Consider the following 18,493-nt stretch of genomic DNA (forward strand, 5'->3'; position numbering starts at 1 on the left):
GCGGTGATGAAAATATTCTGAAATCAGTGGCGACAGTTGCATAACTCTGAACATTCTTAAAACTATTAAGTTTACTATTTAAGTTTTAAAGGATGATCATGATGGTATGTGAATTGTATCTCAATAAAGCTATTTTTTCAAAAGAGCAGTGATGAGCAAAGCGATAAACATGGATGAATAAAGCAAGTATTGATTGTATGACACAGTCATAACAATGATTAATTTGAGGATCTAAAAGCAAGGTGGAACTAATATGCCATCAACACCCTGTAGGATAGGAGAGGAGAGAATGTAGTTAAAGCAAAATTTTTTTTGTAGTTAAAGCAAAATGTTCAGGAGGTTAGAAATATTGATTAACATTAGAATTTATATCAAGAATGCAAGATAAATTTAATAGAGAAACTGCATTACTCATATATTGCTTTGGGGGTTGTAAAATGGGACAGTTACTCTGGAAAATAGTTTGGCAGTTCTTTTCAAAACTCAAAATAGACTTACCCCATGGTCTACCACTTACACTTTTGGCATTTATCCCAGAGAAATGAACTTATTTTCATACAGAACTTGTACACGGTGTTCATAGCAGCTTTATTTATACAGCCCAAAACAGGAAACTACTCAGAATGTCATTCAGTGGGCGAATGGTTAAATAAATTGTGGTACACCCATACCGTGGAATGCTACTCAGCATTTAAAAGGAATGGACTGTTGATCCAACAACTTGGATGAACCTCAAAGCTAATGCCAATTTTAAAAGTGTATAAACTGCGTGGTTCCATTTAAGTAGCACATGTAAATTAATATAATTCTAGAAATGGAGAGCAGATTAGTGGTTGCTATAGGTTAGAGATGGGGAGGGGAAGAAGATGGGTATATCAATAAAAGCGTAACACAAAAGAGAATCTTAATGGTAATAGTACAGATGAGTATCTTGTTCTCACATACATCCACATACAAGTCCTAGCATAAATGGTAACATTTGAACAAGATCTTTACCAATGCCGATTTCTTGATTTTGACGTTTCATTATAGTTGTGGAAGATGTTAAATTTGAGGGAAGGCTGGGGAGGAGTACACAGGACCTACCTTTACATTTCTTTGCAGCCTACTGTGAGTAATTATTTAAAATAAAAAGTTTTTAAAACTTACAGTAATTACTAAAAGAAAATAAATAAAATGTATAACTTCCTAGCCAAAAGAACAGGGGAAGGAAAAAAAGAACAATCAACCAAGATCCAACAAGATTGAGGAAAGGAGAAAATAGAAAGCAAAGAAAAAACAAAATAGCTACAAATACAAAGATGGTGAAAACAAACGAAAGTGTATTTATAATCACAATAAATAAAATGGACCAAACTTCCCATTTAACAGAAAGTCTCAGGTTTTGTTTTTTTAGTTCAGTTATTTTCAATGTGTAAGAGGCCTGACTAAATATAATGACACAGAACTATTGAAAGTAAGTGATGTGGAGGGGCGCCGGGGTGGCTCAGTGGGTTAAAGCCTCTGCCTTCGGCTCAGGTCATGATCCCAGAGTCCTGGGATCAAGCCCCACATCGGGCTCTCTGCTCAGCAGGGATCCTGCTTCCTCCTCTCTCTCTGCCTGCTTCTCTGCCTACTTGTGATCTCTGTCAAATAAATAAATAAAATCTTAAAAAAAAAAAAAAAAAGTACGTGATGTGGAAAGTGGCTAATATCCAAAGAAAACAGCTATATTATGACAATAGCAGATAAAAGAAACTTTAAAGTGAAAACGTTATTGAGATTAAAAGAGGCAATATATAGTGATAAGAGGAACAATTAACTGAGAAGATAAAACAATACTGATCTTTTATATACCAATATATAACACTTTACATTTTTTTAACACTTTATATTTTTTAAAGCAAAATTCAATATATTTAAAAGGAAAATGGATAAATCCATGTTCATAGTTAGATTTTTAGTATACCTACATTAGTATTAAGAGTAGAAAAGATCTGGGGCGTCTGGATGGCTCAGTGGGTTAAGCCTCTGCCTTCGGCTCGGGTCGTGGTCTCAGGGTCCTGGGACCGAGCCTCGCATCGAGCTCTCTGCTCAGCGGGGAGCCTGCTTCCTCCTCTCTCTCTGCCTGCCTCACTGCCTACTTGTGATCTCTCTCTCTCTCTGTCAAATAAATCAAATATTTTAAAAAAAGAGTAGAAAAGATCTGAGCAATGAATTGATGGAGATAGGTAGATGGATGGAAGGATGGATAGGTAGATAACAAAATATATATCGAATGTATTAGCCCAACATACAAGCATACATGGAATACTTAATAAAACTTGACCATTCACTATTAGGTCACAAATAAATTTCAGCTTATACCATATAGTAGGTCAAAAAGCAAGTGTTACTTTATACACAGCTTGTTTTCTGCCTACAATTCAATAAAATTGAAAATTGATAACAAAGTAATAACCAACATCCTCATTCATTTTGAAATGTTAAAAAAACATCCCTTTGAATAAAATCAAAGAAAATTGCATGCCAAAAGTTCAGCATGAAGCTAAAACAAGAGAGTGTACTTATGGAAAACTGTAGAGCTGCGCTTGCATATATTATTAGATAGGAAGAAACAGGAAAAACTAATGGGTTACGTGTCTAAATGAAGATGAAAAAAAATCAGTAAACAAGGGTAAAAGCAAATCTAGGAAGGAAAAAAATTGACTCTGTCAACTTGAGAAGAACATTATCTCTGGAAGGGAGAAGAGACTATAAGAAAGTGAGCTATATTGGTGGTATTTTATTTCTTTGGGCCAAAAAAAAAAAGTGTAAATACTCTGTGTATTAAAAATAATTCTTTGGGGATGGCTGGGTGGCTCAGTCGGTTAAGCGCCTGCCTTTCGTGCAGATCATGATCCCAGGATCCTGGGATCAAGTCCCACATCGGGGTCCCTGCTCATCGGAAAGCCTGCTTCTCCTTCTGTCTGCTGCTCCCCCTGCTCACAGATACACTTGCACTTTCTGTCTTTCTCTCTCCGACAAATAAATAAAATCTTTATTTTTTTTTAATTTATTTGACACAGAGAGCGAGATCACAAGTAGGCAGAGAGGTAGGCAGAGAGAGGGGGGAAGCAGACTCCCTGCTGAGCAGAGAGCCCAATGCAGGGCCCGATCCCAGGCCCCTGAGATCATGACCTGAGCCGAAGGCAGAGGCTTAAATCACTGAGCCACCCAGGCGCCCCTAAATTTAAAATTAAAAAAAAAAAAAAGAATCCATGGCCAAATCCAAGATGATATAGATTTATTCCTATGTTTCTTCCTGAGAATTTCATAGTTTTAGCTCTTAACTTGGGTCTTTGATTTGAATTAAATAGTATATATAGTTTATGATCAGCAGCTGTACCATTTAACCTCCTCTTCAGCAGTGCACCTGGGTTCCAATTTCTCCACATCTATCCAACACTTGTTACTTTCTGTTGTTGGTGGTTTTCTTAAATTGTAGACATTCAAATGGGTGTGAAGTGGTAGCTCATTGTGATTTCAGTTGGCATTTTCCTAGTGATTAGAGCTGGTGAACGTCTTTTCATGTGCCTTTTGGCCATTTGTGTACCTTCTTTGGAGAAATGTCTATACTTGCCCATTTTTAATTGGGCTTTTAATTTATTGTTGAATTACAGGAGTTCGTTATGATGGATATCAATCTTTATGAGATACATGACTTGCAAATATTGATTCCTATTGTGTAGATTGTCTCTTCACTCTATTAATAGTGTCCTTTTAGATTTTGTTTATTTATTTGACAGAGATCACAAGTAGGCAGGGAGGTAGGCAGAGAGAGGAGGAAGCAGGCTTCCTGCTGAGCAGGGAGCCCAATGCGGGGGCTCAATCCCAGGACCCTAGGATCATGACCTGAGCCAAAGGCAGAGGCTTTAACCCACTGAGCCAACCAGGCACCCCATATAGTGTCCTTTGTTGAACAAACAATTTTAATCTTGGTGAAGCCCAGCTTATGTGTTCTTTCTTTTGTTGCCTGTGCTTTTGGTGTCATATCTGAGCAATCATTGCCAATTTTTAAACAGCCTGGTGGTGTTTAAACTACTCAGTGAATGATTTAAAGAACTGAAGTAAGTTATTTCTATTCTACGATTTACTGTTATAATTATGGAAGATTTCATCATCATCCATTCAATCCCAAACTTCTTCTGAATCTTTATTTTCCTGATTACTGCCAAATGCATTCGATTATAAATTGAAAGCATGGAAATAGCACAATTGATTATGATACAGTTTTTCCCCATGAGGAATAGTGATCAAAATTATTGCCAAGTGCCTTTATTAGGGAAAGAAAATTCTTAACTGATTAAAGGCTATGCATATTATATATCAACTATTAAATGAGTTTTCAACTTTTCTGCTTCATTTTTTAAAAACACTGAATTTCACTTCAGCACATATAATAGAGTTCTAAAACTTCAAAGACATTTTGCATTCTGAAAAGGGTTCCTTGTGGTTATAATATTCATTTGAAATTCAAATAACTCCTTGGAATTTGAAGCTAGCTAGGAGTTTTGTATTTTTTAAAAAGAGAGAGAGAGAGACAGGGAAGATCCCTGATACCATTGCTAATTTATACTGCTGTCAGATGTGACACATTTGTACCTAGATAGGAGCAGCAAACACATCTTCTGAAGTCATCAGATAATACATGCATTCTCTATAGTAAACATCTTAGACAATGTGTAAGAACTTATTTTTAAACTCTTTTTGTTCTACTTTTAAACCATTATATACTTTTTCCAGCAAGTATTTTTCAAGAGCTCTTAATTTTGTAAAGTAGATGATGTAGATGATCCAATAGAAGCCTAAGACTTGGTCCTCTTCCCCCAACTTGCCATCCATCCATCCCTAGAAAGTAACGATGCACAAGACAGTATAAAAGAAGAAATACAAGCATTTACCATGTAGAGTCTCAGAAAGTAAGGACGGACTGCAGTAGTATGAACAGGTCTCAAGGAGGTGGACCTCAGCAGGCCAGGAGGGTGAAGTAGGCTGGATGGACCAAGGAAGGGCCTGTTCTCTCTAGGCGAGAGGGGAGATAGGAGCCAAAGTGTGACAGACTGGAGAATGTTGTGTGCTGGGTACCGGAGGTAGAGGGTACATTAAATAGGCTGCGGCCAGTTGTCAGGGCAGAAAGAGGACAGATTATGGGGAGCTGGTGTGGAGTTTTATATTCGATGCAGCTGACTGTGGAGAAACACTGAGTTCTTGATCAGAGGAGTGGTGGGAAGATGTAGTCTCTCTCCATGGAGATCACAGAACTTTAGAAGTAAAGGGATTTTGAAAACATCTTATTCAACATCTTCTTGTTTCCTGAAGCCAGGGAACTGAAATAACTTGCTCAGAGTCACCCATTAGAAAATAGCAGATCTGATTCTCAAACACATCCTTTCTTCCAAGGCCAGCGATCTTTCCTTCATTTCGCCCTCCTCCAGAATCTAGGCAGAGAAAGGAGTGAGGGAGACCAGATGGGCAACAATTATGAAGTCCACACTTGAGGCAATGAACACCACAATCAGAGGCGTTGCTGAGGAAAGTCGACTGAAAGGGCAAATAAGAAGCACCCTAGTGAGAAAAAGTCAGAACCTGGTAACTGTTTTCTTTATTTGAGCCCAAATAGGCAAAAATCTAGAGAACTCAGTACAGGATTGTGCTAGTTCTAAAAAATAATATTTGACTAAAGTGAAAAAGACAAATCCTAGTAAAACCACTATTCATAATCCAAGTGGCCCTAGCAAATGGGTGTTAAGTAAATATTTGCTAATGAACAAATAAATAAATGTATCAACTTAAATTTTGTTAGTTTTTGTTTTGTTTGGGGTTTTGGTTTTGGGGGGGTGTTGTTTAGGAAGTAGCTTACAAGTGTTATTTTAACAAGAAAACATTTTCTTTTACAGATTCACCTGTTGGGAGTTTTGCTAGCCATTTTAGGAAATTTGGTAATGAGTATTTCCCTAAATATTCAGGTAAGAAGTAGTTTATTTTTCTAACTCTGTAGTTTGATCCAGGAACACATTATGACTTCAGGAGGCCTCGGGTACTTCCTGGGATCCTTCCTCCACAAAAATAAACAAGTATATCTGATGACCTCATTGATGTAAAGACAAATAGAGTCTAGGATAATTGCATTCACTTTCTTCTTCTGATTAAAATTAAAAAATTTTTAAAAAATCAAATGTTTCTGTGGACCTGTTAATAATATCACATGGCCAAGGCCACGTGCTTCAGTGGCTTGTGAATCTATACCACAAATTTGTACCTAAGAAGTTCACAGTCTTGGCACAAACCAAGATTTATTTTTAATGTTCTGTGCTTTCTTCTAGTACTCTTATTATTTTTTTAGTTTTTAAATGTAATGTAGATGGTACATATGTATTAATAGAAAGTACGTTCTGTAATGTAATGGTACATATGTATTAATAGAAAGTACATTCAGCCATCATCAAATCAATAATGAAATAGAGCTTTATTTAATGGCCAATTTTCCAGGAATGTAGATGTTTCAAATACAAGGAAATACTCAAACCATGTGTAAACAAGAGTCCACCACCCGACCCCCTACTAGCAAAGCATCTGCCCTGCTATGTTACTATGGTAGCTGTTTGACTCATCCATTGAAATCCCTTTTCCAAGGGGTTTTCTTGAGTAACTTATTATTTTCATTTCATCAATGTTTATTTTGGCATCTGGACTTTTTTTGACCTTCTAAAGGAAGTGCTGTGGTGTGGTGGACTAAAAGGGCACTTAATTCTTTAGCACACTGCTCATCTTTGGAGAGCAATTAGTAATGCTAATTTTACAGTTATGAGAATTAAGCAACATTCCTATATAAGGAAGGCCCTTTCCACACAAAATCCCCCATCAGTGGCAGTGACTTCTGCAGTTAATATGTTTGGAACAAGCAGAAAACCATAATAATTGTTCTGTAATAATCAGTAAGTAAATTGTAAAAACCATGATGCAAATGCATAGGACCAAAAATGTTCAAGGCAAGTTTTAATTGGATAGAATATGTTCTTACTTACTTTCTGATTTACTTCCAGAAATATTCTCATGTCCAATTGGCGCACCAGGAACACCCAAGGCCATACTTCAAGAGCGCGTTGTGGTGGGTTGGGGCTGCCCTCATGGCTGTGGGTGAGACGGGCAACTTCGCCGCCTACGGATTTGCTCCCATTACTCTCATCGCCCCATTAGGCTGTATGTCTGTCACAGGTGAGCCATTTCTCTGTGTTTTAACAAAAACAAATGTTTAGAGATCAGAATAATTGGCAAAAAAAAAAAAAATCCACACACATATAACATGAACAACACATGAGTAAGAGAAGAGAGTCGACTTCCTGTTTTCTTAGCACTTTAACTTAGAACAATTACCCTAACTTCACTGATCCGCAGTCAGGCTGCCCCCTTACCCATGAAGGAACCTGCACTTTGTAACTGTAGTATTTATGTTTAAAAGCCTGATTTCCAGGGGCACCTGGGTGGCCCAGTGGGTTAAAGCCTCTGCCTTCGGCTCAGGTCATGATCCCAGGGTCCTGGGATGGAGTCCCACATCAGGCTCTCTTCTCGGCAGGGAGCCTGCTTCCTCAGCTCTCTTCTCTGCCTGCCTCTATGCCTACTTGTGATCTCTGTCAAATAAATAAATAAATATTAACTTTTTTTTTTTAGAAAAGCCTGACTTCCAGTGTCGGCATCTTAATAAATTAACAGGAACAGTAAATGTTATATCATGCTTTTTAAATTATCGATGAATTATCTAAAAGCGTTTGTGATACATCATGCTTTCTTCATATGTGAAACTGACATTACATGTACTTAGAGTGTTTGATGCCTGATCCTGACTCCATAGTTCAGTATCTCTTTTACATTAAGAATTAAATATTGTCATGTGTGGGGGGACACCTGGATGGCTCAATCGGTTAAGCCTCTGCCTTTAGCCCAGGTCATAATCCCAGCATCCTGGGATTAGGGCCTCATCAGATTCCCTACTAATGGTGGGGCATGGGGGTCTGCTTCTGCCTCTCCCTCTGCCCCTCCTCTCTGCTTGTGCATCATTTCTCTCTCTCAAATAAATAGATAAATAAATAATTCTTTAAATAATCCTTTTTTAAAAAAAAAAAAAGAATTAAGTATTGGGGCTCCTGGGTGGCTCAGTTGGTTCAGCATCTGCTTCTGGATTTAGGTTCAGCTCATGATCTCAGGATTGTGGGATGGAGCCCTGTGGGCTCCGCCCTAGGCCTAGAGCCTATTAAGAAACTCTCTCTGCCCCTCCCCCTGCTCATGTGCTCACATCCTTGCAGACTCTCCCTCTAAAATAAATAAATATATCTTTAAAAAAAAACAATTAAATATTGGTTATTCTATGTTACTATAAGAATGTGTAATTTTATAGTACTGCCAGAATTAACCTACTTTCAAAATTTATGACTTACTAAATATGTCTAGAAAAGAGAATATGAGATGTTGCTAAAGACTAAAAAATAAAAGAGCAAAAATCACTGCTAAAAAAATGAATAAATTTTCTAAGCCTTGTTAAAATCAATAAAATCTTTTTAGATTTACTCTTTATTTGCTGCTATGGCAACAGCATGTTTTTAAATGTGAATTTGAAGCCTCCACTGAAGTAGAAAGGAGTTGATGGTTATTGTCTGCTAACAACTAGATCAAGTGTAAGATGCACTCATATGCTCCAATTTAATATTTCTCCTTAAAAAAATGATATTCTTAAAGAAAGCATAGTTTAAACCAAAATAATATATATTTGAAAAGAATGTAATTTATTTTGATAGTAGTTTCCCCCTCTTAATCACTCAAAATATTGTATTTAAAATATTTGCATGGTATACTGTAGTAGGATATCTAGCAAAGAACACTTTTTCAGCTTTCTAGGAATTGCTCACTTAAAATTGCCATCCTGTTATTACTCTGAATAGGCACACCATTTATGTAATCATTGCTGTCTTTAACATTCTAATAAAGTGAGCATTTTAGCATATCTTCTCTTTGCTATACATACCATGTACATAGACATTGTGGATTTCTTCTTTCTTCTCAAAATCTGAGAAATAATAGATAAAAGTTCTAGTTATATTGTAACCTTGGGACCTCTACAGGCCCCAATTATTCTAAAAATGTTGTATTATTCTTCATAATGACTATATGTTTAGAGCTGGTTTTCATTTTTATTTCTTGTTTTGCTTCATGCTTAGCTTCCATGAAATAGGCAAAAAAGTGTCTAGGAATATAAACAGACACCTGGGAGGGTTGAGTGTACCATATGATAATGAAATTTTCCATTTATCTTGAGTCTCCCAGGTACTGGTAATCCTTTTTTCTGGGAACAAGAAAAAGAGAGCTACTCCAACTAGCCCAAAGAAAGGGGAGTGTGGCTGGATTTATTGCAATGATCAGGGATTTCACAGAAATAAAATACAGCCAGGCCCTGTTGGGACCTAAAGTGAGAATTTGGAAGTTACCAGAGATTTAAGGATCCCTGGATACCCCTCACAGACCTTCAGGGAAGCTGCCTGTGAAGCTGCTCATCTTGGCCGGACTTGCTCAAAGCTCCCATTAATAGTAAGAAGCTTAAGTTTTCTCACTCACCTTAGACAGTGTCCTGTCCTCCCCAAGTCCTCATGGGGCCAGTCTACCTACTTTCAAACTCTGAGCCCACTGGTTTGACAGATGGGACTACTTTCAAACTCTGAGCCCACTGGTTTGACAGATGGGACTTTCTCATTGTTACAGAGCATTTTTCGTTCTGTGCTCTTGGCCCCAGTTAATATTTCAGTGTTAGAACCTTTTCAGCAACCTCCCTCTCTGCCCATAAAATGATTCAAAGAAGTAAAAAAAAAAAAAAAAACAAAAACAAAGACAAAAAACTTATAGCTTCAAATACAAACCATTTCCTACTTTACAATCTTTGCAAACAGCAATATATGCTTATAATATTCCCACAGCATTCCGGAGCCGAATTTAGGTTACTGTGAAGTGTTTTGGGTGGGTTATGGGCCATTGGTGATTGGCAATATTCCCCAGAACAAACCGCTACCACCCTGAGATTCTTTATAAAGATTCTAGAAACTCTGAAGGACCTGAAGCAAAAAAGGAAAGAATTTTTAAAATAGCCATATCATATGGCTCTGTGTACAGATGAGACAGAAGAGTGTCCATGTTTTTCTGTGCTGGAATTTTTCCTCTTATTATTTCTTGGGAGATTCATGAAAGAAATCAGACTTCCTTCTGAATTTTAAGAAAACAGACCAAAAAAGATACTGTATTTTGGATGGCATGGGAGCTTGCATATTCTTTTCTGGCCTTTCTTCTATTTTTTGTTGTTTTTATTTAAAAAAAAAAAAAAAAAGAAAGAAAGAAAGAAAATTTTAAAAAGCTGGACCTCCAAAGTAGAGTAAGTGTTTTCTTTCGTCTTCCTTCCTCTGCTTAAGTGATCTGGTTCGCACCAACCCTGTGTTCCTTTCACCCTTCCAGAAGTAAGGAGAGATCCTATGGAGGTCATCCTGTGCTCTGATCTCACTGCACACAATATGCCAGGCCTGCTAATATGTCAGACCCTCTGTCTTGTCTTCAATCATCAAAATTCTTTTTCCCTTTGTAACTTCAGTTGAACAGATTGTTCTCAGGACTCATGTAGAAGAAACACTATGAGAAGCATTATGGCTCTTTCAGTTTGGGCTCTTCCCACATGGCGGTCTCCAGCCATCTTCCTGTCTGTCCTTTCTTTCCCTTTCTGTGTGCGTGTGTTCTGCTGACCCCGCTGCCACGCTCACCTTGAAGCAGCCAGTGCTCAAACGCTATTTTACCGGTGGCTCCAAAGGTGTTCTGAGAAACAAAGAGCTCCACGATCAGAAAGAACTCTGCCGTATTGGATTTTCAATGTTAGACCGGTTTCGTGAGAGCAGGGCTCAGCGGGGCTCAGCCCAGGACAGACCCACGCACACTGTGAGTCTCCCAGAGACAGATGCAGTAGGCCAGGTTTCCAGAATTTGCTGACCACACAACATTTTTACATGAAGCACCGCAAAGGACAGCAGTTCTGCAGGAAACCCTGTAAGGAATTCTTAAGGCAATGCTCACGTGAGTAATTACCCAATCTCCACTGCCTGGCTTGGGCGAGTTATCCAGCCTGCCAGAGTCTCAAGGATTGGGTAACAGGCCATAATCCTGGCAGATTTGAATGCCCAGGCCTGGGTCTGGCTTTTGGAGAAAATGCCCTGGTATCCTTGTGTCGCCTTGCACTTGGAATCTGTTTTTCTCACTGAAAAATCGGTCCAAAGGCTCATTCTGACTAATACGCTCGTTATGCTGGCAAGGTGGTTAATTCTGGATGTTGACTTGTGTCTGTGTTTCCATTAATTAAGAAAGCTTAATGGATGTTTTTCCTTTTTCTTTCTTTTTTTTTTAAAGATTGTATTTATTTATTTATTTTAGAGAGGGAGATAGAGCAAGTGAGTAGGAGGAGGAGAGAGGGAGAGGGACAAGCCGACTCTGCGTGCACTGAGCAGGAAGCCCAACACAGGGCTTGATCTCACAACCCCAAGATCATGATCTGAGCCGAAATCCATACTCGGACACTTGCTTACCCAACTGGAGCCCCCAGGTGCCCCTTAATGGATGTTTTCAATTTCGTCTACAGCCTAGGCTGGATATTTGTCCCAATAAAACAGGGCAGGTAAGTGGTCAGGAACACACGCTCTGGGGCCACACAGCCCAGCTCTAGGATTCACATCTCAGTTCTGCCGCAGGAAAGCTCTGTGACCTCACACAAGTAGTATCAACAGGTTGAAGCCTCAGATCCCTAATCTGCAAAATGGGGAGAGAAAAGAGTTCTTACCTCAGAAGTTGTGCTGGCGAGATGAGGATGGCAGGAACAGAATAAACACAAACACCTAGGAACAGTGTTGGACACAGACTACAGTGTTTGACATAATGACAGCTCTAGTGGTTGTCACTGTGACTTACAGTAATTGTGATCACTCAGAAACAAAGCATGTTATTCTTTCTAAGGGCATCTGTTCCCCAGCCCCAAAAGATGGCTGATGATTAAATTCTCTAAAATGGAGGAGCCAGTTTAAGAAAAGCTCTTTATTGTTCTTACCCATGTAATAGTTAGTTTTCAGGGAGTGGAAAAGTAGGATCCTTGCAGCTCATGGGTCCAGCCATTGAACTGCAATTACCCTTTGACCTCTCCACATCCTACCTGTCAAAACATGTTGGAAAATACCAGAATTTCTGAATAACCAACCAAGACAAAATACATTAAACACACACAGATATTTGTCAGAGGAAAAGCATGGCAGCCTGAGGTGTGTGTGTGACTTCGTGTCTTTTCACTCTGGCTTCATAGCACTTTTGTGAACTTGCTAATTGACTTCAGAGAGGCTGAAGGACCGATTTCTTTCAGGCCTAACTGCAATTTGGGAATGTGTGTTTGGAGAAACTATTATACCAGAAATCGAGTGAAAAGAAAGAAGTTGGATATTCTGTGCAGTTTGTAATAAAATTTTAAACTGCTGCTAATCCTTCCCTCCTCAGAAGGCCTTTCTTGGCTTCTAGACTAAATTAAACAGGCTTATTCTCTATTCCCTTAACACCCCACGTGGGCCCTCTTCTTGTCCATGTGGTGCCTTTTTGTGACTAGAAAAAGGTAGCCTTTCTCGTGCTGCTTTATTTCTGTTTGTCTGGAAATTATTATAGTATGGTGATGTCATTAGTAAAGGACACTTTGGTACCACCTGTCATAAAATTGTCCTGAAAAATACACAAATCGACAAAATAGGTGATGTGCTTCCTCAGACGTTGTGTCTTTGTGCACTCTGCCACCAGCAGTCCTGGTCCTACATTTCCCCTCCGTCAACTTTTGTCATTCTCATAATGATCTGCTTAATGTCTTTTCCTCACCATTTAACTGAGACCCAGGGGACATGGCTGTGTATGTCTGCTTGCATTCCATCTTTTTTTCTCCAGGAAAGCAGAGTGCAGGGAAATCATATAACACAGCTTTGTAGACCTGGTTTGAATTTGAAATTTGATAAAATGAGGATAGGATGTTCTGTTCTAGGGTGTTAGAAGACAAAAACACTTACTTAAAAGCATGATAGCTGAGCATTTCATTGCAAGGAGCTCATGGAAATTCACTTCTTAAAAGTTTATAAGCTTGTCCTCTGGGGGTTAAGTTAAATTATTTATGCATCTGCAAAGTCCAGCCTTACATTTAATCTTTTCCTTTTCCCCCTCATCTTCATGATGTATCTATGCTCTGCTTAAGCATTGAAAAAAAAGATGCAGCCATCAACAGTCAAAAGAATTGAAGTCCCATGGAATTAAGGAGATTCATGGTAGACCTTAGTCAATATAAAATTAATTTTTCTGGGGGTGGCAAAGGAGATTGTTGCAGGGGCAAGGAGAGTAGGAGAAACAGAACATAATGAAAACACCAATGACAATTTTCAGTTCTAATATCCCTGAGTGTATTGACTTAAAGTAATCAGAAGAGAGCTCACAGAATATACCACCTCCTTCCAAGTTAAATTCAGGCAGGACTTGAGAAATAAAGGTAAGAAACGAGTATGGAACGAGCAGCCACTCTGTCGGTAATGTATGAGACACATAAACCTGCTATTTTACTTCATTCTTGCCCAGATGACTAGAAGCTGGTAATGGATAGATTAGGCTTGAGATGAATTACATGAGATCAAACACTTGGAATCTTACATGGAATGATAGAATCAATAGCAGCAAGATCTCTTTGGCCCTGGAAAAATTTCCTAAGAGAAGTAGTCACCGTGTGACTGGGCTAATTCAGATGACGGCTGGAGAGCCAACTGCACGGAGAGAATGAGACCTATGACTGATAAGGCTTTTCCGTCTCCATTTTCCCCCAACGTACTGGCTTCAGCTCCAGTGGAAATCCATGGTGTGAAATATATGTTGTTTCATGTATCTGTCTTGTGCTGTGATGGAACTCTGAGCTGAAGTGTGTCTGTAACCCATTAGGCGATGGTCATAGTGTAGCCAGAAAACCCTGGTGAGGCCTTGGGAACTCTAAAGAAGTCATCTCAAGCAGAAACTTCGGTCTCCAAGATTTTTATTAGAAACAAATGAAAGGAAACCTAAACAGACCAATAAGCAAGTGACCTGTAGCATTCCACGAACCTAGATGCTGCGAATTCTCCCAGACCTCCGAAGCCCCGTGCTTAGTGCCAGGCTGGATGAGATCACTGTAGCTCCAGACCACAGCGGCTGCCTCTGGGCGCTGCACATGGGCATTTATTTTAATGTCGGAAATATACAGAAAAAAATCCCTTTTTTTGGTGGCTTGCTGGGTTGTCTGCTTTAGCAGATTTGTCCCCAAACTTCAGAGCACAAGATGAAGCCCTGAAGTTCTCATTTTATGTCTGCTCATGCACTCAGCTGAAAGCATCCCTAAAACCTAAAAAGCTCTATTCGTAAGGTCTTTCCCACTCATGCTGATTTTTTGAGGACGCCATAAATATTTCTAGAGAAATTACTCCTGCTGAAATAATACGCTATTATATAAATTTATAATACAGAGTTAATCTTCTCAATAATGGAGTTTTTACTTTTTTGGAGTCTTTTCAAGTGTAATCACTAATGTGTGTCAAGAAAAATGTAGAAATGAAAGAATGATTACTCTTAATCCAGGTGAATTTCCTTATTTGAAATTATACAAATTACCTATGAACTATTTCTGTAGTATCTTCAATAAATGACAATAGCAATTTTTTTATTAACATGAATTACTTGACACTTGTATTCCTGCCAATATGGTAGAGCACCTTTTTTTTTTTCTCTACAAAGAAACATTTCTCAAACCTTCACATCCTCAGACTTTCAAATCCAAACTCCATGGAGTACGTTGTAATTGACATACGTTCCCCCTACAATGCTACAACTAAGAGGGAATAATAATTTGGGGGTAGTCAATACCGCCATACGGTTATAGTTGATTGAGCCTGGGAGCACGCTGAACATGTCCACATGTTTGAAGCTTGATTGTGAGTGACGGGAAAGTGCTTTCGTGGTTCACTTTTTAGCAGTGCAATAAAGTTGCCATTATAAGTGGTCAGAAACCACAAGCCAGATATTTACATGTGAAGATCTGTTTATAGCATTATTATATAAATATGTTCTTTTCATGTCAGGGACTATTTTTTTACAAAAGGGTTTCCTTTACTACTTTGTCTTCTGCTTTCCCATTGTGTAAAAATATACCCCAGTTTCTCTTCAGATCATAGAGGTTAAACAAAAAATTAGATGACACTAAATGAAAATTGATGAAACATTCACTGTGGGCTAGATGAGATTCCAAAAACTGGTGTCCTGTAGGTCAGATCTGAACTTTGCTGTGTTTTGTTTGGCTTAAACAGTGCTTTGAAAGACTATAAACTAATTTCCCATGTTTAAAAATTGGACCATGACACACAAAAAGTGGTTTGCCTTAAAGAATCAGATGTGGTAGTCCTGGACTTGCATTTGGCTAGGGCTGAATTACGGCTGTCACCTTTCACTGGTGAAAAGTCACTGGTCCTCATAGCTACAGCAACCCACCCTCGTCACACCAGTCTACCATCCACAGCCCATCCCCCTTCATTGCCCCAACCACCACTTTCATTATTTTGCCCTCTGTAGAGGATTGCCTAATTGGACCCCTAAACATTTGAATTCATAACCCATGGACCAAAGGTTTTTTGGTTTTGTTTTTTGCAACTGAATCAGATAAGAATATTATATCCATATCAGAGTTGAATAAAGTGTAATCGATCGTTTTAGTTCAGGGTTAAATTTGCCTTTTGAGGAATAGTCACAATTGCATGAAAAAGAATAAAATACCTAGGAGTAAATTTAGCCAAGGAGGTAAGAGACCTGTACCCTGAAAACTATAAGACATTGATGAAAGAAATGGAAGAAAACACAAATAAATGGGAAGATAGTCTGTGCTCAAGGATTCGAAGAATTCATATTGTTAAAATGTCCATACCCAAAGCAATCTACAGGTTCAATGCAATCCCTATTAAAATTCCAGTGGCATTTTTCACAGAACTAGAAAAAACAATTCTAAAATTGTATGGAACCACAAGACTCCAAATAGCCAAAGCATCTTAAGAAAGAAGAACAAAGCTGGAGGCATCATGCTCCCTGGTTTCAAACCACATTACAGAGCTATAGTAATCAAAACTGTATGGTATGTCATAAAAACAGACCCAGATCAACGGGTCAAAAGAAAGAGCCCAGAAATATACCCAGGAATTTATGTTTAATTAATTTACTACAAAGGAACCAAGAATATATATTGGAGAAAGGCCACTCTGATCAACAAATTGTGTTGGGAAAACTGCACAGGCACATGCAGAAGAATGAAACTGGTCCACTATTTTACACAAAAATTAACTCAAAATGGATTAAAGACTTGAATCTAAGACCTGAAACTACGAAACTCCTAGAAGAAAATGTAGACAGTAAGCCCCTTGACACTGGGCTTGGCATTTTTTTTTTTTTTTGATTCAACACCAAAAGCAAAGGCAACAAAAGCAAAAATGAACAGGTGGGACTATGTCAAACTAAAAAGCTTCTGCACAGCAAAGGAAACTATCAAAATGAAGATGCAAGCTACTCAAAGGGAGAAAATACTTGCCCACTATATATCTAATGGGGCATTAGCTTCCAAAATACATAAAGAAGTCAACATAACTCAATAGCAAAAACAACAAATGACCCAATTTTAAAATGGAATCTTTTCAAAGAAAGCATGCAGATTCCCAACGAGCATGTAAAAAGATGCTGAACATCATTAATCAGTAGGGGATGGCAAATCAAAACCACAGTGCGGTATCACCTGGCCTGTTAGAATGGCTGTCATCAAAAGATAAGAAGTAACAAGTGTTGGCAGGGATGTGGGGAAGAAAAGAACTCTTGTGCAGTATTGGTGATAAGGTAAATTGGTGTAGTCACTTTGGAAAACAATATGGAGATTCCTCAAAACTTAAAAATAGAATTACCATATTATCCAGCAATTCTGCTTCTGGATATTTATCTAAAGAAACAAAAACAGTGACTTTAAAAGATAAATGCATCCCCATGTTCATTGCAGGATTATTTACAATAAGTAAGATACAGAAATAATCTGGGTGTCTATCAGTGGGTTAATAAAGAAAAATAAGGTATTAATACACCATAGAATATTATTCAACCATGAAAAAAGAATGAAATCTTATCATTTGTGACAACATGGATGGACGTTGAGGGCATTCTGCTAAGTGAAATAAGTCGAAAAAAGACTAATACCATATGATCTCACTTCTATGTGAAATCTAAAAAAAAAAACAAAAACCAAGCTTATAGATGCAGAGAATAGACTGGTGGTTTCCAGGGGCAGGGAGGGGGGGATGGGTGAAATGGGTGAAGGAAGTCAAAAGGTACAAAGTTCTGGTTATAAAATAAATAAGTCATGGAATGTAACATACACCATGGCAACTATAGCTAATAAAACTGCATTGCGTATTTGAAAGTTGTTAAGAGTAAATTTTAAAAGTTCTCATTATAAGAAAAAAATATTCTGTAATTATATTTGGTGACTGTTGTTAACTGGACTTAATGTGGTGATCATTTTGCAATGTGTCAAATAGCGACAGAAGTAATGCAATTCTAATCAAAATACCAGCATTCTTCATAGACCTAGAATAAATTATCCCAACATTTGTATGGAGCCACAGAAGAACCTAAATAACAAAGCAGTCTTGAGAGAAAGACAAAGCTGGAGGGATCACAGTCCCAAATCTCAAGGTATACTCAAAGCTGTAGTCACCCAAACAATATGGCACTGGCACAAAAAAGGACACATCAATCAATGGGATAGAACAGAGAGTCCAGAAATAAACCCATGCTTATTTGGTCAGTCTATGAAAAGGAGGCAAGAATATACAGTCTTTTCAATAAATGGCGCTCACAAAACTGAACAGCTGCATGTAAGAGAAAGAAATTGGACCCCTTTCCGACACCACACACAAAAATAAACTCAAAATGGATTAAAGACCCTAAAGTGTGAAACCTGAAACCATAAAAATCTTACCAGAAAACATAGGCAGTAATTTCTCTAACATCAGCTGTAGAAAAATTTTTCTAGTTATGTCTTCTAAAGCAAGAGAAACAAAAGCAAAAATAAACTGTTGGGACTACATAAAAAACCAAGCTTTTGCCCAGTGAAAGAAACCATCAACAAAACAAAAAGGCAACCTACCAAATGGGAGAAGATACTTGCAAATGATATATCCACTAAGGGGTTAATATCCAAAATGTATAAAGAACTCAACTCCAAAAACCCCAGCAATCCAATTAAAAAATAGGCAGAGGACCTGAATAGACATTTTTCCAAAGAAGACATACAGATGGCCAACAGACATGAAAAGATGCTCAATATTTTTAGGGATACTTAAGG

The 18,493-nt window shown here is 38.2% G+C and overlaps 1 protein-coding gene across 1 annotated transcript in view; it reads left to right on the plus strand.

Moving 5' to 3' along the window:
• The window catches only part of NIPAL2 (NIPA like domain containing 2), a 73,640-nt gene that overhangs the window by 14,478 nt on the left and 40,669 nt on the right, over positions 1–18,493 (plus strand). Inside the window, exons 2-3 of the mRNA XM_082722805.1 lie at positions 5,919–5,987; positions 7,065–7,236. Of these exons, the coding sequence (XP_082578931.1) occupies positions 5,919–5,987; positions 7,065–7,236 (241 nt within the window). The remainder of the gene's footprint in view (positions 1–5,918; positions 5,988–7,064; positions 7,237–18,493) is intronic.

This window comes from Mustela nivalis (assembly GCF_964662115.1).
Source record: "Mustela nivalis genome assembly, chromosome: 2".
NCBI lineage: Eukaryota > Metazoa > Chordata > Mammalia > Carnivora > Mustelidae > Mustela > Mustela nivalis.